The 26,380-nt window shown below is 36.2% G+C and overlaps 1 protein-coding gene across 4 annotated transcripts in view; it reads left to right on the top strand.

Annotated features, from left to right (window-relative positions):
* KMT2E (lysine methyltransferase 2E (inactive)) overlaps nt 1–26,380 on the top strand; it is a 56,453-nt gene that overhangs the window by 14,669 nt on the left and 15,404 nt on the right. For all 4 annotated transcript variants that reach the window (XM_021534689.3, XM_021534690.3, XM_021534687.3 and 1 more), the window contains 13 exons: nt 3,584–3,768; nt 10,390–10,501; nt 10,920–11,149; nt 12,718–12,798; nt 12,971–13,029; nt 17,144–17,316; nt 18,311–18,349; nt 19,959–20,171; nt 21,517–21,647; nt 22,723–22,840; nt 22,991–23,100; nt 23,930–24,191; nt 26,039–26,137. In XM_021534689.3, the coding sequence (XP_021390364.2) occupies nt 3,698–3,768; nt 10,390–10,501; nt 10,920–11,149; nt 12,718–12,798; nt 12,971–13,029; nt 17,144–17,316; nt 18,311–18,349; nt 19,959–20,171; nt 21,517–21,647; nt 22,723–22,840; nt 22,991–23,100; nt 23,930–24,191; nt 26,039–26,137 (1,698 nt within the window). In that variant the 5' untranslated portion in view covers nt 3,584–3,697. The remainder of the gene's footprint in view (nt 1–3,583; nt 3,769–10,389; nt 10,502–10,919; nt 11,150–12,717; nt 12,799–12,970; nt 13,030–17,143; nt 17,317–18,310; nt 18,350–19,958; nt 20,172–21,516; nt 21,648–22,722; nt 22,841–22,990; nt 23,101–23,929; nt 24,192–26,038; nt 26,138–26,380) is intronic.

Raw genomic sequence — 26,380 nt, 5'->3', positions numbered from 1 at the left:
TATTAATTTATCTTAGATCTCCCCCCACTCTTATTATGGGCATTTGTTGAGGATGGCTATTTATAAACAATGAGCAATGTTTGTTTGAATTAATTTGTCTGTGTAGGTATTGCAAACCAGTGACTGTCTTCATTCTTCCATACATAACTACAGGCAAAGGAAAAGCTTTAGACAGTTCTGTGTGTGTGATGAAGAAGTTGGTAAAAACCAGTGAGTTAGTATTGCAATCATGTTCGACTTCCTTTTAGATGAAAAAAACATCTGTTTAATGCTCTTCAGCTAAAAAAATACTGATACCTCTGGTTTCTGACTTTATTCAGTGTAGATCAGGTTATTAGATTTTTTGACCGAATTCTTACAAAGCTGTATTTGAATAACTTCCCATAGGGCAGGAAGTTGGTTTTGGCTGAGTCCCTCCCCCATCTTTTTTTTTTTTTTTTCCACGCTTTTTAGCACAAATGGTGGTGTGTTTGTTTTGTCAGAGATGGTCATGAATGGGGACATGCATTAGCCATTGATTTTCAATCCATACGTAGCTCTAGAAACATTAGCATGGCTCTTCTTTTTCTGCATTACATCAAAAAAAAGCCCCAGATATCACTTGATAAGTGATTATCAGATAATCACTTGATTATCAGATTTGGTAAGCAGATCTCTTCTTTCTGTGTTGACAGTTGAGGTGACTTGACTATCTGATGATTGGGTAACCTCGGTTGTTTTATGTAAGTTTGGAGATGTCGCAGCCCATGAGACAGCTGTCTGAATGTGTTCCTCACTTCCATCAGTCTCCAGGGCATTTTTGCCTGCGTTATTTTATAACTCATTCTCTACCTGGTCAAAAGTGTTAAAAGAAAATGTTTTAAGAAAAACCACATCACCAACAAAATCAAGTTTAAGTGCAGGAAACACCTTTCTAAGTGAGAATCTTGATCCCAGACAGTTGTCTAGTATGTCTTTAGACCTACATTGAACCATTAAAGCTGCTTAAGAATTACCTAATAACTGGCATAAAGTAAAAACTCCATTCTCCTGATGACTTGTTAGCATAGGGGGTACTGGAACAGCAGTTAACCTTGGGCTAACTGATTTACCTGGATTTTAAAAAATCATGGTTTCTTTTCAGTTACTGGGTAAATTTTTTACTTTTTCAGAAGATGGGGACTAAATGGTGAGTTAATATTTACTTTAAGTTGTAAGTACAGCCATTCAGGTTTCTGCCCTCTGAATGGAGTTAGCTATATGGTGGGAGAATGAGTGCTCACTTAAACTGTTAGAAGGGCTTTTGGTTTTGTCAAGCCTTCTACTGAAAATATTCTATACCTGCTTTTTATTTAGTGTGTTTTTCTTGCTACTTATTCTTGAAAATAGTATATTTTTTCTTAATTTTTTGGCATAGCTAGTGGTGCTGTTTTTACTTTTGGTATTTAGTAAGAAAATACTCAGTATTTAAATGAGGAAAGCAAAATATTCTAATGGCTGCTTGGCCCAGTATAGCTTTCTAGCTCATTGTAATTGGTGTCTCACATAATAGGACTAAACCACACCTTTTGCTGTCGAGGAGAGTGAACTAGTTGTAGGTTTAGGCACTTCAGACATCTTGGGATGTTCTTAAGTTAATTGCCAACCTTGACCACTGTTAAAAAATTTAGGAAGTTAGATGAGGAGTTACTGCCATCTCATACTTTAGAGATGTCTTGTACATAGCACTTTCATCTTTTTCATCTACGCTGGCCTAATCAATAAAATAAGACAATTCAGATTTAATTCACAGTGTTTATCTGAAGTCCATTTTTCCCTGGAGGCTTGCACTTTCTGTCATCGTAGTGTTTGGCGAGGATACCATGTTGAAATGACGTTCAACCAGGATAAGTGCCAAATTCTACACCTGGAATGGGGTGACTCTGGATGTATGGACAGACTGGGAATGAGAGACTGGAAAGCTGCACCCACAGCAAGGGATCTAGGGGGTCCTGGTCAGTGACTAGTTGAACATGAGTCAACAGTGCCCTGACAGGCAGTAGGGCCACCCTTGTCCTGAGGGCATCAGGTACAGGATCGCCAGCTGGGCAAGGGAGGGGATTGTCCTGCTCCGCTCTGCACTGGAGTGGCTTCATCTTGAGTGCTGGGGGCAGTTTTGGGCACTACAATATAAAAAAGACATTAAACTATTAGAGAGTGCCCAAAGATGGTGAAGGGCCTTGAGGAGAAGCCATATGAGGTCACTTGGTCTGTTCAGCCTGGAGGAGACCTCACTGCAGTTACAACTTCCTGATGAGGGGAAGAGGAAGGGCAGACACTGATCTCTCTGTGGTGAACTGAGGGAGTGGGCTGAAGTTGTGTGGGGGAGGTTTAGGTTCAATATTAGGAAAAGGTTCTTCACACAGAGGGTGGCTGGGCACTGGAACAGGCTCCCCAGGGCAGTGGTCATAGCACCAGCCTGACAGAGTTCAAGAAGTGTTTGGACAGTGCTCTCAGGCACATGGGGTGACTCTTGGGGATGGTGCTGTGCATGGCCAGGAGTTGGTCTTGGTGATCGTCGTAGGTTCTTTCCAACTCAGCACATTCTGTGATTCTGTGAAAATACATTGATCTCAAAATTGTTGTGCTCCTGTAGACATCAGCTAAGATACAACATTTTGTGGTATGAGAGGAGTGTCTTTTTTAGGCACAGTATGCGATTGTTGCAGAGTGGTCTGTGGTCTTGCAACTTTAACATTTTGGTAGAAGTCTGCAATAATTTGTTATGTAGGTACTGGAGATACTGGGCTATTTTACTTAAATTACCTTAATGTGCAAAAACCTGATCTGTATTAGTGTATAAAAGTGCATTAATTTACTAACCTGTGAATAGCTGAGAGCTGTTCACATTTCTCCTGTACTTGGTTGGGTGTTCTGCCCTATGTAGTAAGGGAAATGGGGGACTGGTAGTAACTGGCATACAGATTGGATCCTGCATTCACTCATGTGAGTCAAGCAGATTGTGGTTTGCTCTACAGCTAAAAACTACTGCTGATTATTTTTATTTTACTCCTTTAAAAAAATCACTTCCAAAAGTGGCACTGGATGGGTATAGTATCTTCTAATGGTGATTTATTAAAATGGAAGATGTTTCCTGTCATTGTTGTGAATTATTAGAATTATTTTATTTTTAAAAAATACTAAATGGTAGTTAAGACATTATTTTTTTAAGTGCAAAAGAGAAAAGAACAGTGCTAGCTAAGACTTAGTTGCAAATTCTCTTACTAGGTTTCTCTTGAAAGGTATAGCTACTAAGCTTTGACAACACAGGGCCAGTCTCTGGCACTTCCCTGATTGTGCTGGGGGTTTTAATCAGAAATTTGAATGACTGTCCATTTGTAATATATTCGAGTTCAGGTTCACCCTCCTTAAAGAACTTTATTTGCAGTTAATTTTAGAGAAGATTGAATGTTCTCCTTTTGCTCGTGTAAAATAAAACTAATGAAGTAATTGTGATAGATATAAGTGGCAAACTTTTAAAATAAAATAAATAAGTGATGTAAAATTGCCTGGGTTTAAAATGAACTGACTTAATCTCCTGCATGTTGTGTTTTGTTTTTGACAGGGTTTGTGGATGCACTTAGATGTTTGCAATGAGCACTGTGGCTGGCATGCCCCAGTGTTTTGGATACCAATGCATAGGACTCCGTAGTAATCGAATTTATCAGAAACGAACGTCATGAGCATAGTGATCCCATTGGGGGTTGACACAGCAGATACTTCTTATTTGGAAATGGCTGCAGGCTCAGAGTAAGTATGTGAACATAATTTGTAAGTTCTCTTATTTTGTAATTAATTTTTTCCTTCATGACTGTTTTTTAATACAGTTGGAAAAAACTTAAAAGTTTCCTTAGTTTTGTTGAATCTTTACTTAAATTAATAACTGTCACTTCATTCTTATGTCAGTTTCTTGAACTTCAGGGGGAGCAAAGGAGAGAATCTGAAGCTTTCTGGAAATGCTTATTTTTCTTGCTTATCAGATTGACAAAGACAAAGATGCTGCTTGGTTTACTACTCATATTTCATATATTTTTCCATTTCAGTTTCCTTTTTAATTACATGTAAAAACTTTTCTTTTTGCACATTAGAAAGATAAATTAATTTGGTGCATTAAACTTCAAGAAAGTAGTAGTAATCAAGACAGGGGTGCATTTCTTAATGAAAATTGAAGCCCTATCTTAAATGCTAATATAATGTGTCTTTGTAAATTGTAAAGCTAGTAGAACATCATTTAGTGACTGTATATAAAGGGTTACAAAGAGCCAGTGAAATCATGCGTTCAGTAAACTCTGGCTTTGCACAAAATATTGTCGTGTAGTGAGTTTCTGTGTTTTGGGGGATGGGAAAGGGTGGCTTGGGGAGGTTTTTTTAGGTTGAGGAGTGGAGGGGAGATGTTGTGCATGTGTGGTTTTTTGTGTTGTCATACTTTTCTAATTTTTTCCCCTTAGTCTCCTGTGCAGTGTTAATTGGCTGAGGTTGAGGTATTGTTGATCTCTGACTGGATACATTTCTCATCAAACAAACCTTTCTGTGTGTATAGCATCAGCATGACTGTGAGATGTTTATATCTTCCAAACTTTAAATGAAATTTTTAGCAGAACTCTAGAAGAGCTTTTTAAAGAGATTTTCTCTGTTGTGCTTCCAGGTACATATGAGGCTATTCTAGGTTTGTGTTGTTTATTTGAAGAGCCAAGAATTCACAATTCAAAATTTTTTGTTACGTTAAATTTTTAAATTGTTTTATCATTTTATATTATGAACACTGTTTACCCTGGTGCAGAAAATTTTTAACTGTAGTGAACCATTCACATTTCTTTTCATTCTTTTCCTGTGCTTTTCTTTTATGTTTAGAGAGGGTCATGATTCCTGAGGTTGCTGACATTCCTTACAGACACAGCATGTCATGCTGAAATTAAAATAAATAAATTCAGTTGTCAGTATAAACAAGATAGAGTTCACAGTGTGTTATTTGCTTGATACTGTGGCAGAACGATCCATTTAGGAGCTGCTTTTCTTCAGATGTTAAGTAGCTGTTACCACTTAGATTAATTCTTGCCATCTCTGCTGTACTTGGACTGAAATATGTGTAATTGCATCTGTGTACACTGATTTAAAAGCCATGTTACTGTCACAAGAAGTGCGACACAAAGGTGTGTCCCTAATCTACCAGTTTACACAGCTGTAAACCTTTTCTATCACAATCTGTGCGGTTTACTCTTTGTTCTTGTACATTTTCTTTCAGAGGGTAGCGTGTTGGATAGGGAATGCATTAGTAGCAGTTGTAGATGGTCTTTGAGCAAGTTCTGGGGTTTTCCCAAGAGGGAGGAGCTAGAATTTTTCCACTGTGACTGGCAGGTTGGATATTGCTTCATCAGTTGCTGAAGCATGAGCAAACACAAGAATGGGGGAGTGGCAAACTTGATTATGCAGGAGAAGCAGCTTTGGAAAAAGCTCTTTGTGTAGTACAGTCTCCTAGTGCTGAAAGATTTCTCCTTATGTTTTGAACCAAGGCATAAGCCTATTAAAAGAGGGGGTATTTTATATGACTAAGAGTTCCACATATTATTTTAATACTTGTAGCAAATAGCTGTATGTAGAGTAGCCTACTAAGAGGTTTGAGGATCTGAAAAATGGGGTGAAATAGTTTGTATCTTACGTTACGTGTACTTAAGTGGGGTCTCCAGAGAGATCTTTGTGTCATCGTAGTCAAAATACACATACTTCACCTTTACTTGACCTTACTAAAGATGAGGATTTGTGACTTCTTAGCAGTAAGGTCCTTGTAAGCAGAACAAGCCATTTCTGAAGGTTCAAAATATGCTTCCTGGCTTCAGAGAGTGTTGGCATATAGCTTAGAGCTTAAGTATAAGCTACACATGGGGAAATGCCATTGAGGTACTGCTTTTCTGGTTATAATTATACATGCTTTTTAGGGAGAAGGCCTGTATAATAAATAAACCTCACAGTCAGAGTGTACAGCTTGCTCTATTGAGTTCAGGATCCAGGAGAAAGAGAACATTAGTCTTACACAGAGATAATATCGGGCCAGCCTGTACTTGTAGGGCCTGCTATGAGGTGCTTAGATAGCAGAACCCACTCCCTGGTAGAGAAGCAGTCCTTGATTCTTGTCTAGGTATTGAAGCCTGTCAAATGTCTTTGGTTAGATGAAGTGTCTTGAAATAGAAAATGTTGTTTCTCATGCAAAATATATTATATTCTTTTATCTGAGATGGCCTTCAGCTAGATACTGTTCAGGTGTGCTGGTACAAACAGAAACCAAACCTGAACTCCTTCAAAATTAGACCTATCAAACTGGATTGTGGAAGATTGATGTTACTGAGAGGTTGCATTTGAAGTTCAGACGCATATTCAGGAAGTACTCATAGTATGCTTAGCTCACAGCCTAAAGCTTGCATACCCCATGTCTCTGAGCATTTTAGGGAGATTTTGTTTTTCATTTTAATATCTACATATTTATATAAGTGGTGGCCCCAAATTCTAACTGATTGTATTTTGGGTAGTAGTCAAAAATATTGTGTGTGGTTTTTTTTTTTTCTTTGCTTTTCCTTTTTTTTTTTAAAATTTATTTCTAAATGGTCAGAAACAAAACAATGTTTAAAAGGAGTGGAGTGGGGGAGATGAAGTTTTAAAGACTAATTGGCTTTCTTTGAATCGTTGCGGGTTGATTTCCTTAATACAAGTTAACTAACTATAAAAGTGAGGTTTTGTAAATTAGCTGGCTCGCGTATTGCTTTTAGTTTCTCACTAATGCCATCTGCTGGCAACATGCAGAATATTTTGTTTCCATTTTAGAGATGAACGGTAGGAAATGACTCAGAACACGAAGTTGTTTCACTTGCTAAATGAAACTTCTCTCAAAGCTTTTTTTTAAGTATGGGTATCTTTGCATTTTTAACTGATTCTTGAAAATATTATATTTCTGTTTTCAAAGTACAGAAATGTCTTCAAAAACTGCAGCCTAAGAGCATGTGGAAAACTTTTATGTAGAGTTTTTTGTTTTTTTTTTCCTGTGAACATTTTGCACAGATTTGAATTGCTGACCACAAGACTTAACAAGTATATATGGTATTTTAGCAAAGTACCATGGTCAGTTTATCACAGTAATGTTTGTTTATTTAGGAAATAATATCAACATTTTTATCAAGCTTCATGTATACTATGTTGTCATACAAACATTTCAGTTTGAATGAAAACCAAAAATACAGTAAATATCTTCTAGTTATGCAGTAAGACAGCAGTTGTTCCAGGTGAAGCTGAAAAATGTGATATGATCAGAGGGCTTATAGTCTTAGTACCATAGTCTCTGACAGAACTGGCTAATGTCCAAAAATACAAGCAAGGAAAGCCTTGTAGTGTTTTCACAGATGTGAATGCTTGCATATTTTCCTCCTGAAAACTTGCTTTCTGTAAGAATGCCAATGGTGATACGAGGGGGTGTTTGTCTGCAGTACAGTAATTAGTGCCTTGCTGCTTGGGCCCTGGTACTTGAGCCCAAAAAATGTAAAACTTGATTTTTCAGTTGTGTAGTATATAATGCTTTAATCATCTGTACAATAAAATATTTTCCCAATAGGCATTTCTTCTCAAAGCTGTGCAGTTCTGAGATGCCTATTTCAGAAGAAGGGCTTGACCTTTGAACAGACAGGAGTATAGGGGGCATCTTTTCTGTTTGAGGTCATGCACTTGGTTGGCAAAGCCAGGAGTGATAAGGAATTCAGTAACCTGTTTGTCAAAGCTGATTTTATCCGTGGCTCTCTGGAAAAATGGAGCTCATTCTGTACTGCTTTATGGTATCTGCATCACTTTTCTGTTGACTGTAAAGGGAACCTATGGTGGTTAATTTCTAGCCTAAGAGAATGGTCTTGGAGCTCCTTCCCATAGTTCTTGGTTTCTTTGTCACTTCCCCAGGCCAGTGCAGTGGGTAAATGGAACAGTAACAGTTACATTCAGAGCTCTAGTGAGCATCTCTTATAATTGAAAGCAGTGTATAAGATAAGAATTTGGAAAAGTTTTGCTGAAAGTTGATTGTGCTCTGCTTTTTAATAGTTGTCTTTCTGCATCACCTGATTTCTCTCCCACCATTTTTCTGGTTTTCCTTGTTCAAGTAAAGATGGGCTTTTTTCTTAGTAATATTGTTCTTGAAATCTGGTTTATGAGTGCTAAAACAGTTGGTGATAAATGAATGTTTTTGGAAGCTTTACCCTTCTGCTTCCCACCACTGTTACGCCTCTAAATATTAAATTTTGTTCTCTTAAGTGATGTATAAAGGGTAAGAGTAAAAAGAAATAGATGTAGGGTGTTGGGTGTATTGTCTTGCCTCAAATCTTGAAAGAGACCTGGACTATCTTTTTGATTTTTGTAGTCAGTTGATGAAGTACACAACTTCTCTTTTTAGGACACTTTCATTCTGGTATCTTTCACTGAATGTTACTGTGTTTTAAGTAGCTGGTATTTAGGTCATAGTAATACTTACTTTTAATGAAGGAAACACTCCTAAATTAATCTTGGATGGATTGTACCAGAATCCTCCTGCCTGTCCTTACTAAGCCTTCCTGTCTGAAAACGGAGTATTTTTCAGCAAGACCTAGGTTGAGTATTGAACACAGAGTGGATAAGAGTACCCGTGCCACTGCTTTTCCCATTTGGAAAATGGGGAAGAATAGCAGTCGAAGCAATGCAGTGGTCAAGACATCCTGGTTCCCAGAGATTTCTGACATAGTCATAGTGGATGCATAGCTAGTGCCTCATTCACTGGCATTTTAGTTGGCTGGGTCATCAGAAGGATTACTGGAGCACAGAAAAGATGTGTAATTACTGCACAAATGTGTTGGCAAATAGGTAAAAGCAAATTGGTTGGAAAGGCACAGTTTTTTAATATTTTGTCTTTATTTTAATCATGAACTAAAGTTCTAAGCTACTTCTAGAAGCTAGTTCTAACAAACTCCAAATAAAATTGTATTTTCAAGTTGTGAAATAGTGTAAGAGAGTAAATGAGGTTTTTTCTGGGTTTATGAGGTAATGAAGAGCAAGTGCTGTCAGATTTGGTTTGTCTCATGCTAGTCAGAAGTTGTATTTTTAATGTTAGTACTTCACGTGATTTGTGTGCTCATGTGTTTTTTCACACTCTCAAAAAAAGGCAGTTGATGACTGTTGGAGACAGTAATCTTCTAAAAAAATATTTTTTTCTTTGAACTCTAGAAACTAAAGCCCTCCCCCAAAAGTTTAGTTTCTTCTTAAACAATTTTATCATTAGGGTAATAATCTCATATGGGAAAAAGCTCATAAGAAGAAATGGGCCACCAAACCCATTAGTAGGACACTTTCAAAGAGATGTGAAAATATTGCAGTTTGTTCAGAAAGTTAATAATTAATTATATCTTTTCCAAAAAGTAACAAAAGTAGGTTTCTGGTGTCTCCTTTTAAATCAAACTAGTATTGCTTCATGGCATAGCAAAAAAGCCTCTGTTAAATATCTTAATGTCTAATAAAAAAATCCCATCAGTATCTATTTTAATATGATTCAGAAACACCAAGTTTATTTTAAAAATCAGCTCAAGGAATTAATACAATATGTGACAGGAAATATAGTTCACACAAAAATGAGAAAACTGAATGAGACCTGATTTGTAATGTGACTCAAGTCCAATTCAATTTTAAATGTTGATATTTTGTGGTGCCTTTTTTTTTAAAAAAAAAAAAAAACAACACTTTAGTAACCTGGATCCATTTGTCTTAGTGTTATTAAGTCATATGGTGCAAAGAAAAAACTTCAAGTTATCTCAGTCATGCACACATGAACAGTTGCTCGAGAAAGGCCGTGAAGATGTAATTTTTTTGTGCTCAAATAGATACTCCTGTCCTAGTATTCCTTTATTTTTCTTATTTTGCATTGTGGTTTATTGCATATAAACCATAGTTTGTATATTGAAGAAGGCACTGCCTTTGATACAAAACCTTGTCTTGCAAACTGTACTACCTTTTTCTTTCTGTTTGAGGATAAATCAGTAGGAACTGCCTTGTTCGGATGAGTTGCCCTAGTTAGGAGTTCTGCTTGTAGGAGCCGTCGGTGCGGGCGGTGCCCCGCCACTGCCGCTGTGTGTCGCTGCGGGGCTCTGGCTGTGGAGTCCCGGGAATGCAGCATCAGTCCTTGGGCAGAATTCCTTGTGGCAGCTTCTCTTACTGCTCAATGACGGGGCTGCTGGGGGTTGCAAGTTTGTTGCTGCCCTCATATGCTGATTTAAACAGAATCAGCAGGGAATTAATTAGAAGTTGTGCGGCAAGTACCTCCAGTTTATTAATACAAATTACATAGTAATTGCATTTGTTCTTCATCTGTCTTTTGCCTTGCAGACCAGAATCTGTAGAAGCTAGCCCTGTGGTAGTTGAAAAATCGAACAGTTATCCACACCAGTTGTATACCAGCGGCTCGCATTCACACAGTTACATTGGTTTGCCCTATGCAGTAAGTTTTGTGCCAAGTATTCTGTACAAAATAAATTATGTAAAAATCTTCTGTTCTTATCTGGAAAAACTGATTCATGCATATCTTTCTGTGTCTTATTGGGAGTTGGGTAAGTTGGATAATAAATGGCCTGTCAGAAGCAGAATATAGTGCACTTAAATGTACAACATAGTTGAGAAGTTATAAAATAAGATTACATTGAGATATGAAATATTTTAAAATAAAAATTATTTTAAATATTTTAAATGTATAAAATTGCGATATAAAAACATAAAATTTTAACCTTTTACTACAAAAGTAAGAAGCCTGAAGTTCTTTGCAAAAAGAATTCTTACATTTTGGCTTGAATAACCATCAGTGGTTATTCAAGCATTTACAATTAACACTTACAATTAATCAACTTTTCACAAAATTCTAGGACCATAACTATGGTGCTCGGCCTCCTCCAACACCTCCAGCTTCTCCTCCTCCATCAGTGCTTATAAGCAAGAATGAAGTAGGCATATTTACCACTCCCAACTTTGATGAAACCTCCAGTGCTACTACCATCAGTACATCAGAGGATGGAAGCTATGGAACAGATATTACCAGATGCATTTGTGGCTTTACACATGATGATGGATATATGATCTGTTGTGACAAATGCAGGTAATGCATATTGAAATAAAAAGTAAAAATTACTTAAGGCTGCACTGAAAGCAAATGTAACTAAATGGTGTTTTAATTACAATGAGTCACAAAAAATTTCCTTCCATCAAAAAAGTGCTTGAAGGTTGTGTGTTTTTCTTATAGGCAACATAGTTAAGGCCAGTGATTATTTTATCATTTAATTACGGTCAGTCTTGACTGCTCATTAATTTGGTCATGCCTTTGCTGCTTAATAAGGATATACCTTTTTCCCTTCTAAAAAGGATGTCTGTTATTTGTTAACAGGAGAAAATTAAGATCTAGGTATTACTTAATGTGTAAGTAATAGAGCATCTTGGTGAATTATGTACATGTAAATCAAAGAACTTGAAGGATGCAAAATAACGTGACAGAAACTTCTTGAATATTGGTTTCTCTGTGAAAGATCTTTCTGATTACTTGTCGTTTTTCAAAAGTTTCAGTTAAAAGTATGAAAAGACTAACCTAGATTCTTAATGAAAAAGCTGAAGTTAAATGTTTAGACTTCCAAGTTTATGTTTAAGCACCTACTTGATCACAGTATAATAAGAGACTGCTGATGAATACTTGGAATTGGAAAATAAGATTAGAAATTTTTAGGGCCGATATCCCTAACAAGAGAAGACAAATATTGTATTTCTATTCAACATAAGCCTGTTGTTTAACATTTGGTTAATGAATACTGCTGGATTTGTTAGATCTTTGTGTATTTATAAAATAATAGTTATAGCTAATTAAAATATTAACTTGGGCTCCATTATTCTGTTTATTTACATAACAAGCTTGTTAGTAATTTCTGTTGGTCCTTAATTCTGATAATCTTGCTCATTATTTTGAAATGTATTAAGATGCTCTTCCAGCAGTGAAGTTGTAGGTAGTCACCAGTTAGGTAGAGTCTTTTTCCTTTGAAGAAGAGATTGTCTATGAGGAGTTGTGAATTTACCCAACTCTTTCCAAGTGGGAAGGTAACTATTTTTGTTTCCCTTATCCTTCTAACAGTGTAGGGCTGAGTGTAAAGTAGTGTTTTAGGTTAGCCTTCAGTCAAGCAAGCAGTCTCTTGCATTCCCTGACTCTGGGAAACAGCTAAAGCTCTCTCTGTGCTGTGCAACAGAACTACCAGTTTGTAACAGGGTATATAAAAATATACTAACATTTCTCTTAAAATAGGTAAGGAAATCAAACTGTATCTTAGTGTATATTTCTCTATATAGAAATATTTTAGGTACCCATTTCTAAAAGGGAATCGAATCCTTTTGTTGAAAACCAAACCACTTGTTGTTGTGTAAAACATAAGTCTTGCTGCTGAGGGTATTTGTGTCAATCTTGTTCTCCACTGTGATAATTTACCATTTTATTTCTGATGTTGGAGAAAAATTTCCAAGAGAGAAAATTAGTCAGCTGGCAAAGAGTAATTGGGGCAGTATTGAATCTGAGTAAAGATGACAATAAAAAAAAAACCCAAAAAGAACAGCTTACTTTCTCTTTGTATTGTGCACTCAATTTTTAAAATTGTACTTTAAAGTTAAGGTTTTGTTTTGGTGTTTTCATAGTGTCTGGCAGCACATCGACTGCATGGGGATTGACAGACAGCATATTCCTGACATATATCTGTGTGAACGTTGCCAACCCAGGTGAGTAGTTTTGTTGATTTTGAGCTCTAAAACAGAATGGAACAGTGCACAACTGGTATTTTTCTAAGTATCTGAACATTTGTGACTTTACTGTTTATTCTGTAATAGTCAATGGGAAATGTCAGAGGTCTGTTTTAATACTTAAATGCACTGATTTATTTTCTAATTTCAGGAGTTTAGATAAAGAACGAGCAGTGCTGTTGCAACGAAGGAAACGGGAAAATATGTCAGGTGAGTAAAATTTAAAGCTCTATTCTTAGTAAAGTTGATAAAATAAGTATAAATTACATATACAGACTTCAGAGCGCATATGTGGTTCCCACAGTTTTGAGAGTCTTCAGCATATAAAGTTCAGTAGATCAGTGCCTTTTACTTGACTGTATTGTTACCAAGATAATAAGATAGCATCATATCAGAATTGTTGTAGCTCCAATTTGTTTTATTAATGGTTTTCAGCATCGTGGTTTCTTTATATCGGTGTGGAATAATTCCATTTGTTGAAGTGTTCAAGTTTCTTAATAAGCAGTGTTGCTTTTATAATAACTATAACTCCTTTGACTTAGGGGCTGAAAATAAGATGGAAGAGCTTTAAGTTTCTTCTTTTGGAATGGGAAACAGTTTCTTAGGCTACTTTTATTCTGGAAAAAAGTTTCAGGAAGAAATCCTAATTCTTATATGTTGGATGTAGATTGGGTGTTTTGATAGGGCTCTGGGTTTTCTTGGACAATGGGAAAAGTTGGTAAACCAAGTTGATATGACATAGGTAATAACTATGTTTTGAGGGCTTTTTGCCTTTGATAACCAAGGTGGCATGTAGTGCAAGTTCCTGTTTTATGCAAGTAGTTCTTGAACTTCACAGGATTTCAAAACTCACCTGGCCTAACTTGTCAGGAGTTCTGTCTAGCCACTACCAAAGCATGGTAGAATTCTTGGTTGACAGCTGGTACTTTCAAGCTCTATTATAAAAGTAGTAATCTGGGAGGAGGTCGTCCTCCTAAATGTAACATATTTTACTTCCAGATCATGTCTCTGAAGTAGTGGAGTGTGTATTTTAAGATTTCTTTTAAAATTACCGTGTAGATATGGTCCTGCTGCCCACTTCATATGGCTTCAGAAAGTCTGAGGGGTGTGTGGCCCGACTGTTCTTGGTGAAGTTGACACTTGGAGTTGTCTGGTACTAAATTGCCTGAAGTCCTTTAAAGGCGTTAATGACCTACTTACAAAACCACAGTAATTTTTGTTTTGTCTGTTTTCATTTTAACAAAACCAAGCTTATTTTATATGGTTTTGGTTGACCTACTAGGTCAACCAAATCTAAATTGTAAAAGTTTTTTGAATTTAAAATTATTTTTGTTGATTCTATTGAAATAGTAGAACAAGTAGATTTATAACTCATTTGGAGTTAAAGAGTTCACTGACCGGTCTGATAATACTGTGAGGTTAAACTTGAATTTTCATAACAAATAGGGGAAGTTGATGATTAGAGCTATTTAAATAATCTCTTGGGATTTGTAAGCACACTATCTGATCATTTTACTGTAAACTTAAGGGAAGAGAGATTAAAAACATTAGGAGGAGCTGATGAGATCTTAACTTTGAAGTTAGTGTTTAACCCTCCTCAGTCTTGATGATCAGTGTTCTAAATCTGTTATATGAATTCAGTAGGAAAGGAGATACTAAATGGTAAAGCAAAAGTATTGAAACAGTTAAAAAGAAAGGCAAATTCTGGTTCTCTTTAATCTAAAATGTGATCAAAGTGCAGTATTGACTACTGTGATTTATAATACACAGCTTGAATGTCTGTGCTTGCGCCTCTTAATTTCCATTTAGCTTGGGTGAACGTACTTTATATTGACTGCTATACAGTTTGGTTGGACTTAGTGATTTTGGGTATAAACTGTGTGCAACATTAGTAAAATGTGCAATTTTCACAGATGATTTTGTGTAGGAAAAGCAAAAGTGCTATCAATTTGAGTGGATCTCTTCAATGTTTTAGATACTCAATAGAAGCAGAATGTTACTTTTAACTTAATTATTAGGAATTTACAGGTATTTGATAAAAGGTAAGACTGCATAATTTGGATGCTCTTTATAAGTCTGTGTATATAGCACTTTTCACTTAGATATGAGAATTCCTTAGAGTAAAATATGTTTGTTGTAAAGATTTATCAAGAGGCTTAGGTGTGTTTCATCTGAAGGTTAACAGTGGGGAGAAGGTAGTAGATTGGTTTGCTTCAAGAAGAGAGCTTTTAATTGAACATTTGACATGATAGAAAATTGCGTGTGTTAAGCTTTTATGTGTAACCACATCATCCGTTTTTCTGGCAACGTTTTAGCCCATTGTTCTGGGGCCTGTGGTTGTATGAGGTGGTGTTGATTTTGTTTTTCTGGTATAAAAGTCCAGTTCTGGTGCAGCTTAATGTGCAGTGGATTACCAACTATGCTTTAGTGAAGTGAGCACCTTTGTTAAGCCAGTACTCACTCAGTTGTATACTGCATGTTTTGGGTTTGGTTGGTGGTTTAGTTGGGGGTTTTCTGTTTTGGTTGGGGGTTTTTTTGTTGTTTTTTTGGAGGTTTTTTTTAAGATAAAATATCTAGATGTATAACTTAAACAAGGATGCTGCTTTAAGCTGTTTGGTCTTGAAATTGACACTGTCAAGGTCACTTGCTGCGTATGGGTAAAGGAATCTGGGCCAATAACTTTTGAAATTTGGTGAGTTTGTGTCTTTGCTTCTGACATGCAAACTCAAGCTCTCCCCTTCAGTGTGCTTTACCAAGGCTCTTCAAAGTGAAAGCAGGTTATGTAGGTTAGAAAGGAGTGTCTCAAAACAACTCCATGTAATTACATGTTCAGTTGAGGTAATTATTCTTTACAGTAAGTTAGAGCACAATGTAGACAGCAAAAAAATGTTGCTTCCCTAAGGAAGACAGTGTTTTGTGGGGTTTGGGGCAAGGGGGACAGGTGTGTGGCTGTGATGTCATGATTCTGTAGGCACTAGTGTATGGACTGCAGACACTGATGATTTTAAGTTTGTATTCTGGGGTTTCTGTTTCTCAGGCACTGGTTATTCTGCTATTTATTCTTTGATTAGACATTTCTTCTTTCCTTGTGCTTTTTATGCTCATTCAGAAAGTATTCTCAGCAGAGATGTTAACAAATTCAGAAAACATCATCAGTTCCTAGCTTATGAAGTAAAATTAGGTGCCTGATAAGTTGTTCAAAGGAATAACCAAAATGGTAAAGTGGGATTGTTTGCTATGCACAGAAGAATCCTGTTAAGGAATGTTGTGAGCAGGAAAAATCCAGAGTAACCAGTAGCTGGAGTTCTTTATTTAGTAAAGAAGGTTTCAAGAATTAGGACTGCTCAGTGCACTGATTAAAGCAACATCCTTCTGAGAGCAGAAGGAATGTTTTCTCTGCTTTCATATTAAGTATTTGTAAAGCCTGCTTCTGTGCCATATGAGAAAGTTTTGCTTAGTGTGAAGTGTATTACTGAATGCAGAATATTTGGAAAAGCTGCTAAAATCTGAGAAGCCTGTATTGAGCACATGCAAACAATAGTCTCTTATCTGTGTGCATCATCTCTCTTCCAATCCTTCCCATCCTTCACAGCCTTTCATCTTGACAGAACTAGGGTAATCCTGTTTCAGGTCAGGATATTTGTTTGTCTGACATAAATGCTGATGTATGCTAAACTTCAGGCTTTGGCCTTTAGGTCTGTGAGAGCACAGCACAAAGAAAAAGTATCTGTCAGTTTATGTCTGATTGTCTCTTTTCTGGTCCTGAGTAGCAGAATGTTACTGTTAGGGGATTGAGTACAAAAGGCTTTTGGCTAAATTGACATTAACCCTGAAAAAGGCACTTGGCAGTGAAAATTGCAGATGAAATAGTTGATTATGACTTACAAGTGATTAATTAATAGAGCTTCACAAGAAATTCTGGTCAGTCATTAATTTTAATCCATTCTAGAATACAGTCATTAAAGAATCCAAATGCCGTTTTACAAAAGCTATATATAAGTGAATGTGTTAACAGATTTTTTTTTTTACCTTTTTTATTCTGATTCTAATTTTGCTTCAAATGGAATATGGTTGTTAATTCATTTCAAATAATGGAATTTAATCTGGTACCTTTTTCTTACCTTGCATTACAAACCTGTCTTAATTACTAGTTTCTCATTGGTCGTTCATTTTCATGCTGTTGCAACTGTTGGTGAATTTTGCATATGAGTGCTTGGAGCATTTGTCAGTATGAATTCTTGTGTTTTGAAAACAGATGTAGAGTAACTAGTGAATGTTCTTGCTGCAGTACTTGATTATTTACAGAATATTCTTTGTTTTAAAGATGGGGACACCAGTGCAACAGAGAGTGGTGATGAAGTTCCTGTGGAACTGTATACGGCTTATCAACACACACCAACAACAATTACTTTAACTGCTACAAGAGTTACAAAAGTCAATGATAAGAAGAGGAAAAAAAGCGGAGAGAAAGAACAGAACATAGCAAAATGTAAAAAAGTAAGTGAATGTAATTTCTCTTATTACTTTGTGTTATAAATTATAGCTATGTGACATTTCTTACCAAGAGACACTGAATTAAAAATCAGGCTATTTTCCTACCTGGTTTTACTTTGAAATCTATTACTCTGTAGTAAATAATAGTCTTCCTGGGTGCCTGACCCCCATGACTCCTCCTTATTTCAAGTTAATATGTCCTGTCTGGGTATGTTCAGTTTTATAATTGAGGCAGAATCTCACCACAGGAATTGCATTTACTGGACCATTTGAAATAGTTAGAGGTGGTGCAGAACAGGCTTTGGGTTACCCGAAGAAGAATTCCTTGGAAGTCTTTATTTCTGGTGGTTTTAAGTACAGAATTGTTTGCTATCAGTTGTCCTGATGTGACTCCATTTATTTGAGTAGAAATTATGTTGAAGTGTGCTGTCAGAAAGCTAGCTGCTAAACTAAGGAGAGTAAAAAAATACTGACATTATGCTGTTTAGCTACAGATATATAATATGTGAAGGCAAAACATTTGTGAAGAAGTAAAGTACATGGAACTTCCTAAACAAGTGCTTTTCATAGTTAATTTCCTTAGCTTGGATGCAAATTTTGTCCTTTAAAGCTTCAAAGTCGGAGTAAGTTATTGATGTCTTTTTGGAAGTTTCTAGTAAAATGTTTACTTTTGATTAAGTAATTCTCAATACAAATGTATTGCTATGTATTCTTCTGTTACTTCTGATATTTTGGCTTGGATTCTGAAATTGTGGAGCATCAAGTTGTAACGTGAGACAAAGGTAGCAGTACCTGATTGCTGTGCACTTGGGTAGGAATGGTGAATGGTTTTTAAAATACATTTTGTGAAATGTAACCTCCTACCTTCTTGAGATTTCTGCAGACTTTGTTCTGTTGTTTACATCTTTCATGTTTGTTAATTCATTAATAGGTTTTCAATTCCTTAAGAGATTTTGTGTTTCCTCCAGTGAATATGAATATCTTAATTTTATTCCAGGCATTTCGAGAAGGATCGAGGAAATCTTCAAGAGTAAAGGTAATGTGATTTTGTTTGGGTTTTGTTTCAGACTTTAACTGTGCATTACTGAAATAGTACGCATCAAGAGTATAATTGGGGCTATACTATAAGAACTACAATATTCTCTTCTTGGTAACTAATATATTATGTATGCATCACAGTGCTTTTTAATTAAGGTATGAGCACTACATCTTTGTCCTGCAAAATTAACTGAAATAATTAGTGCAAATTTTTATTTCAAGAGCCAGTGGATTAATTTGGGCTCATGTGTGCTATGCAAGGGAGTAAAATTGAGTGAACACTCATTTGACTTTAGTGGCTCCAGCTTTTCATAATTGTTCAGCAGTGAAATAGTGAAATAACTATATTGAATTTGAAAGCTAAGTTAGTGATTGTGCTCTGTCAAACCTCCCATCTACACCTGGTGAGACTCCTGTATATCTAGCAGGATTTTATTCACTGGTACTGGCATAGTCTGTGAGGGAATTGTATTGGGATGTCTGCTTTGTAAGATTTAAATGTTACAGCAATCTTTTAAATTTTCTGTGACATAAAAATGCATGATGTGAGAACTAGATATTTCTGTAGTTCATTCATGCTTGGAATATATAAAAGCAAGTGGGTTGCACTTTATGCCTCAGATGTGTAAGATGTGCCTTGGGAACAGTGAAGATAGAATTGGGGAGGAAAAATCTCTACATTTTGTGGGGGTTTCTTAATATGGTGCTTGTAAGGTTCCATTGATTTTTCATGGTTGTCTTAGCATTACACCTTTGAAATGCTGTTTGTGTGTATGGTTTTCTTCATGGACAAAAGAAATGTAACCAGGTAAATTGAATTGCTGAACTACTTGTGTTTTATTAATGTTTAATAGTGTCTCTGCTCAGGTGGATAGAAAAGGGAGCGTTGGCTGGCTGCTGCTGTCCATAAGGAGCTTTGGTTGGCTGCAGCCTGGCTGCTGCTTGTGAGGTCTGGAGGTACAATGGCACTTTCTTTAAAAGTGAAAGGATCTGAAGCACTGCAGAAGGAAATTGTATAGTGAGGAGCAGATAAGGAGAGAAAAATTTTATGTGTAAAGCCTATAACATTAGAGTCGCAACCTTAATGTAGCAGGTGTACAATTAGTTATGTTTAGTAAGTTATGCAGCAGAAGAAAAGATACAGAATGATCTTTGAGGTTGAAAGGGGAAAATCAAGTCTGTATTACAGGATAAAAGCTGGAGTTCTCTATATTTGCATATGTTCACAAAAGTTGAGTGGGCAGGGAGATCTGGCCCTCCAACTCCTGCACTTAGATTCATGATGCAGTGCAGTTGTGGGAGGAAACAATGTCACTCTCCATTCTCATCCCACTAAGAGCAGGAATCACTTTTGAGGAGGGAAGGTGTTCCTGAACTTGGGTGATACTTACTCAGTAATAAAATTCTTGAAAGGACAAATGTATATTCATAATGGATTGAATTTAATTCAAATGTTTTTAAGTAGTACAAAGTTTTATACCAGACTTGCTAAAAAACCCAATCCATAAATCAGTGGCATACCTTTGCCCATCATTTTGTGTCTTGTTGTAGAATTTTTATTTTAATATCTTGCCTTCTAATATCTGGTCACTTACTTCAATTTTTAGGGCTCAGCTCCAGAGATTGATCCTACTGACAGTTCGAACTTTGGATGGGAAACTAAAATCAAGGCATGGATGGATCGTTATGAGGAAGCAAATAATAACCAATACAGTGAAGGTGTCCAGAGGGAGGCACAAAAAATAGCTCTCAGATTAGGCAATGGAAATGACAAAAAAGAAGTCAGCACCAGCAATCTGATTTTCAAACCTCCGGTAGAGGTAATAAGCTGTGCCTTGTTGTGTTACTACATGCTGTGTTTGTGCCATACATTAGATGCCTTAAAAAAACCCCAGCCAACCAAAAAAACCCAAACCAAAAGAAAACAAAAAACCTCACAGGAAAAAAACACAAAAAAGGGACTTCACATTCACTTTCTGTTCCTTGTCTCACCATATTTGAGCATCAGAATTTTAACATATTTTTCAGATTTTTGTACATTCTGTACCACCTCAGTTATGTTTACATTTGCATATAATTTATCCTGAAATGTAGCTAAAATGATAGTCTCAGCCTGAACGTTGGGTTGCCCTTAGACTGTCTCTTGACACAGAGTCATCTTTAGTCAACTTTGCTGCTGTTTCTCTCTGAGGGATACCTGGAGTGGTTGGAGTAGAAAGAACCATTGAAACAGAATTTTTTTTTTTCCCCTACTATGTATATTAAGATATTCAATGCCTATATTTTTCTTAATGTGTGGTAAGTGTTCTGGATGTTCATGGGTGGTATTTCTGATACTGATTCTTTTTTAACTCATGATCCTGTAGTTTCTAGTTCATGAAGAATTTGTGCAATGCCTTTTTCTAGCCTTATTTATCAGTAACTTATCAGTTACAGGCTTAAAATCAGAGCCGTGTAAAAAACTTAGCATTTTGTAGCAGGAAATCTTGAGGAGTAGTTACTGTAGCAGATTAATAGAAGCATCTTTGCTTCTTTTTCTCAAAGACCATCATGGCATATGGGACACCCTCCTTAGAGGAATATCCCTACTTACAGAGCCTTTTGCCTACATAGAGGCTACTTCCTTTTTCATTGGTGATGACAGTTATGAGAGGTGTGAGTTCACTAATAGCCAGGGTATGTATTGGTTTTTAATTAAAGCCATCCTTCCACCTAAAGATAAGAAAATTAATTTGGAAATTCTGTCAGGATTATTTTTTTTCCAATTATTATGTTATTTCCCTGTTCTGCTTTTTCTTTGAATATTGTTTTATGTCTGCATGTTTTGTTTTTGAAATAGTTGTGTAAAACAATGCAGCAATTCATGCTAGTCATGGTGAGAGTTAAGTACACTAAAGGCTGTAGTACTTGATTTGTAAGAGCATTAATATATTGGTTTTCAGCCATGTCCTGGAGAGCTAGGACTAGCATTCCTTGTATCTAAATAGATAACTAGTGCTAGGTGAGCAGGACAGCTTGGTCAATTCAGTCTGGAAGTTTAATTACTAAAAGAAAGTGGTTTTTTAGTTCATATAAAATTGTTTAATAGTTGCAAAAGTCTGCTATTAATAATAATGGAAAAATGGTAGAAAGTGAAAATTCATAAATTAATCTATGTCTTTACAGAGTTATGTGCAAAAAAACAAGAAAATTTTAAAGGCTGCCAAAGATTTACCTCCTGATGCACTTATTATTGAATACAGAGGAAAGTTCATGCTGAGAGAACAATTTGAAGCTAATGGATATTTCTTTAAAAGGTTTGTTCATTCTTAATGTTTCAATAAAGTAATTGTTAAAATGGTGTTTGCAAACTGTTGCTTCAAGTACAAGTGGATCTAAGTTACCAACAGTGTCTTGTATTTTACTTTGTCTGATTAAAAGTAGTGACAGCTGGAACCTTTTCTGTCCCTTTCTCTTCTGGATATCCTTACAGATTTTTTCAGGAGCTAGTTTTCTCTTTTTTGTTCATCCCTCATTACAGGATTCCTGCATGCTCAGTTGGGTAGTTGTGCACCTTAAACCAGGAAATAGACAGGTTCTGCTATCCTAAAGTAATTAATATATTAATGGTGAAGGCTTTATCTTCTGTGAGAGAAATGGATTTTAAGTTCATGAGGCTGAGAATGAAACTGGACACAGCTTAGCTTGGGGCCTGTGTTTTACTGCCAGTGTTAGTTTACTGAGCTGTGTGTGACTGCTTCCTTCTTCCTGTGGATTGGTTTTGATGCTGCCACTAACTGCATGAGCACACCTACCTGGGAATTTACAGAAGGCCTGTTGGAGGAGATAGAGCACCCAGCTTTTGCTCAGTCAAGACAGAAGGGTTGGTTCCTTGGCACTTGGAATAGCAGAACTTAAAGCATGACTTCACAAAGTATTTGGAGGTCCCTTTCCTTCAGGAGGGTTGGTGCTAGTGATGCTGCAGGTGTTAGGCAGGGATGTGGTGGTCTTATTTCCTTTAAAAATTATTCTATGTGATATATAAATTTCTGAGTTTCATTTTGGGGTCTGTTATGAACAAAGTTTAAGAAATTTGAAAAACTTCTGTGTGTCTTCCATGTCTAGTGCTTGCTGTGTTAATGTTCTCCATGTAGATCCTATGTCTATGATATGGGGCTGTAACTCCATCTTGAGGTATTCTGAGAATATATGTGGGGAATGTACATGCTAAAATCATGAAACTTAAATATAAGCATGCCATTCTTAGATTAACCTCCAAAATTGGTATATTGTGCTAGTCATCATGTTACAAAGCTGACCAGTAAGGAGAATAAGCACTGTTTAGCATCTTCAAATGTGACAAATTTCCCGGTTTTCTTGTGTGTTTTTCAGGCCATACCCATTTGTTTTGTTTTACTCCAAATTCCATGGGCTAGAAATGTGTGTTGATGCAAGGACTTTTGGAAATGAAGCTCGGTTTATCAGGCGTTCGTGTACACCAAATGCAGAGGTGAGCACATTTGGAAAGTTAAACTAGGTTTTACTTATTTAGGAATCTCCTTTTCCTTGAGATTCCTGATAATTTGAGCAATCCCTACAATTTTAATACAAGAACTTGAAAGGAATTCATGATAATATAACAACATTCTCTTGACTATAGGTGAGGCATGTAATTGAAGATGGAACAATTCATCTTTATATTTACTCCATCCATAACATTCCAAAGGGAGCAGAGATTACCATAGCATTTGATTTTGATTATGGAAATTGGTAAGTATTTGAGAATGCTGTTCTAAAATATATTTAATGCTCATTAAGTTACTTTGCAATTCAGAATTACTTTGGTTTTATATAATTTACTTTCTGGCATGTTTTAATAACACAAGGCTCCTTAGGCATTGTATTACAATGAACAATGTGTGCGTGGGCAGTGGTGTATTTTTATTACTGTTTCTGTGCCCTGCTCTTAAGCCAGTTTGGGTGCAGTGCTGTGCAGAATGCCTTTGCTACTTGACCTGAACTGTGTATGACCACAGAGCTCGTGTGGTAATCAGCATGGGTTCAGACTATCTCCAGATACTGGGCGCTGTTGAGAGTTGTAGACATACTCCTTCTAAAAATACATAGTAGTTGTGTTTAGTACCTGACAGCCTGTTTCAGTTAAACAAGTTTGAATTTCCTGCGTATTCAAGAGGAGCTTAAAATTGTGCAAAGTGAGTTTGGTGTGCTCGTGCTGTAAATTGTGTCTGCCATCTTTGCATATAAAATGAACTCTCTGACTTCTTGCATTTTGTGTTGATTATATTTCCACCTAGAATTATACTCAGGTTTTAGTTGTCTTTTGTCCTTCAAGCAGAATACTAACCTTGAATTTAAAAGAATTCTGTGTGGCAGACCTAAAGAATTAACCAGTAGATAAGGTTTTCTGATTTATAGTACTGTTGTATATTGTGGTGAAATTTTGAGTCACTTGCATTTTAACATGGTTGGTTTGCATTATAGCAGATGTTTAATGTGAAATATCAGTGATTTAGTATTGAAGGGTTTCATTGCTGTACAACCTAATCAAATATGCCTTCTTGCATTTAATTACTTGCAGTAAATACAAAGTGGATTGTGCTTGCCTCAAAGAAAATCCTGAGTGTCCAGTTCTCAGACGTTCCGAGCCTACAGAAAACATCAATACTGGATATGAAACTAGAAGGAAAAAAGGGAAGAAAGAAAAAGATGTTACAAGAGAAAAGGAGACTCAAAATCAGAACATCACATTGGATTGTGAAGGAGCAGCCACCAAAATGAAAATTGCAGATAATAAACAGAGGAAACTCTCTCCCCTCAGGCTGTCCATTTCTAATAATCAGGTACTGACACAAAGATGCTCAGAAATAAAAGCTTTTAAATAAAGATACTCTCATTTTATATAGCTACTAAAGGAATTTTAACTAGTCAATTTTAACTGAAAAGCAATGTGGAGATTTATCAAAAGTCAGAATGATAGATCAGCTGTTTAGATTTTTATGTATTATTTTCAGTTTTCTTTAATACTCAGTTGTAAAGGTATGTTGGACCTTTTTCCTCTGAATGTCTTCGTGACTCTCTGATGTGAAGGCATCATGTCGTGGTTTCAGTAGCTCCCAGTCCATCCTGAAGTGCCTTTTGGTTAGTTTGCATGTTACTCAGAAGTATTTTCAGCACAGCAGTATATAGCCCTGCTCTTAAAACAGAACTCCAACCCAGAATACTGAGTGTTGACTGCAGCTCCATTTGTAATGGAGCTCTGCAGCTCTGTGTTTAATTCATTTGGGAGGAGAAAGGAAAGAGTGTTTTGAAACTAAATGTGTAGGTAGGATGGCAAAGCTACCTTGTAATGTACTGTGATAGTAAATTTTAAATTAGTCTTTTTTTGAATATGTCTGTTTGAAAGAACTGTTGGGAGGGGTCTGTGACATAAATTACTAATTTTGCAAGGCAGCTATTAAAGATAACTATTCAACATTATTAGATTGTTACCTTAGTAAGTGTCTACATTTCTTCATTTTGAGGGTGGTGGTGATGAATTTTTTTATATGATGGTTTTTTGATGATGATTTAGGGGCAGAGAAAAGGGAATTATTCTGGGAGGGAGCAATTCCTAGTTCTTTTAACATTATTTTAGGACTGAAGAAAGTAAGGTAAAAATTAGTATACTGACACCCTAAGGTTTCCTAAGACAATAAATAGCTTAAAAATGCCTGGAGGTCCAGGAGGTGTGCATATGACTTGCAGATTATGGTCTCTAGAGAGGTAGTATTTAAACTTTCTCAACTTGAGACTGGTTTTTGATCAAAAGCGACTTTTGATTTGTGTTTTGTGTCATGTTTTCAATAAGTGATAGCTGTTATATGGAATCTTCTCCCAGTCTTTTAATGTAATATACAGTGCTTATATAGAACATTCATAGGAGAGCTTGTACTGTTTTTCAAAATTAGAAGAGTAGGAATTGTGGGAAGAATAAAGCTGTTAAAAATGCATTTACATTTTCCCATACATCTTCTTTATGGTAGCATCATATGTATCACCCCAGGAAAAAAGCTACTAACTGCTTGGTTTCTGTGTTTCAATATATATTTTAGGACAAACTTTCTATCTTTGTCTAGCCCTTTATGTAAAAGTGAAATTGCATATAGGACTAGTGAACACTTAATTAGTTTCAAAGTTACTCTTCATGCTTGTTTTTTCTTTCATAACAGAAAACCATTGTTAGGTAGCTTTTGTGTTTCCATATGATGTGGCACCATGGTTAGATTATATAGTGAATGTTCAAATGGAAAATGTGACTTCGATTGACTGTACTTTATAGCTGAGTAAAACTTATGTGAAATTGATAACATCTACTTCGGCATTCATTCTGTTTCACTAAAAGTAATACTTTTTTGTGAGTGTATAATATAAAGCTCCTAACTATTTAACCAATTATAAAGTGGTTAGACCAGTGGCCATTGTTAGTGTCCAAAAGTTTCCTATGTTTTGAAGGTTTAATTCTGATACTACTTTATGCTTGGTGGGGTGAGGGAGTGGAGATGGAACACTTTTCATCCTGATTTGTTGGTTTGGTTATTTCTGAGGATTCTTAGTTCTGTGTTAGTTTAGTTAGCTGTCTTAGCTTTTAGTTCACTCTAATTTGCAAGAGGAATAGAACTTCTGTAAAACAATCATTTCCATCTTGCAGGAGCCAGATTTTATTGATGATATAGAAGAAAAAACTCCCATTAGCAATGAAGTAGAAATGGAATCTGAGGAGCAGATTGCAGAAAGGAAAAGGAAGATGGTAAGTTGGGAAGCAAGTAGCTGCCTAAAAGGCATCATTAAGGCTTAGTGACACCTGCTCTTCCCATTCTGATTGCTGCCTTGTTGTGGGCTTGTACAATCTGCACATGTGCAAAATCATATCCTTATATGAACTTTCCCTTAAAATGCAAGGCTTGCTATTTGAGAACGGTTCATCTGGGTTCATCGCTGCATTCTGACAAAAATCTGCTTTTATCTTCAATTGTATAGAATTTTTTAGTGT

This window comes from Lonchura striata, chromosome 5, assembly GCF_046129695.1.
Source record: "Lonchura striata isolate bLonStr1 chromosome 5, bLonStr1.mat, whole genome shotgun sequence".
NCBI classification, from domain to species: domain Eukaryota; kingdom Metazoa; phylum Chordata; class Aves; order Passeriformes; family Estrildidae; genus Lonchura; species Lonchura striata.
The sequence above is the reverse complement of the archived record's forward strand: the minus strand, read 5'-3'. Positions and strand labels throughout refer to the sequence as shown.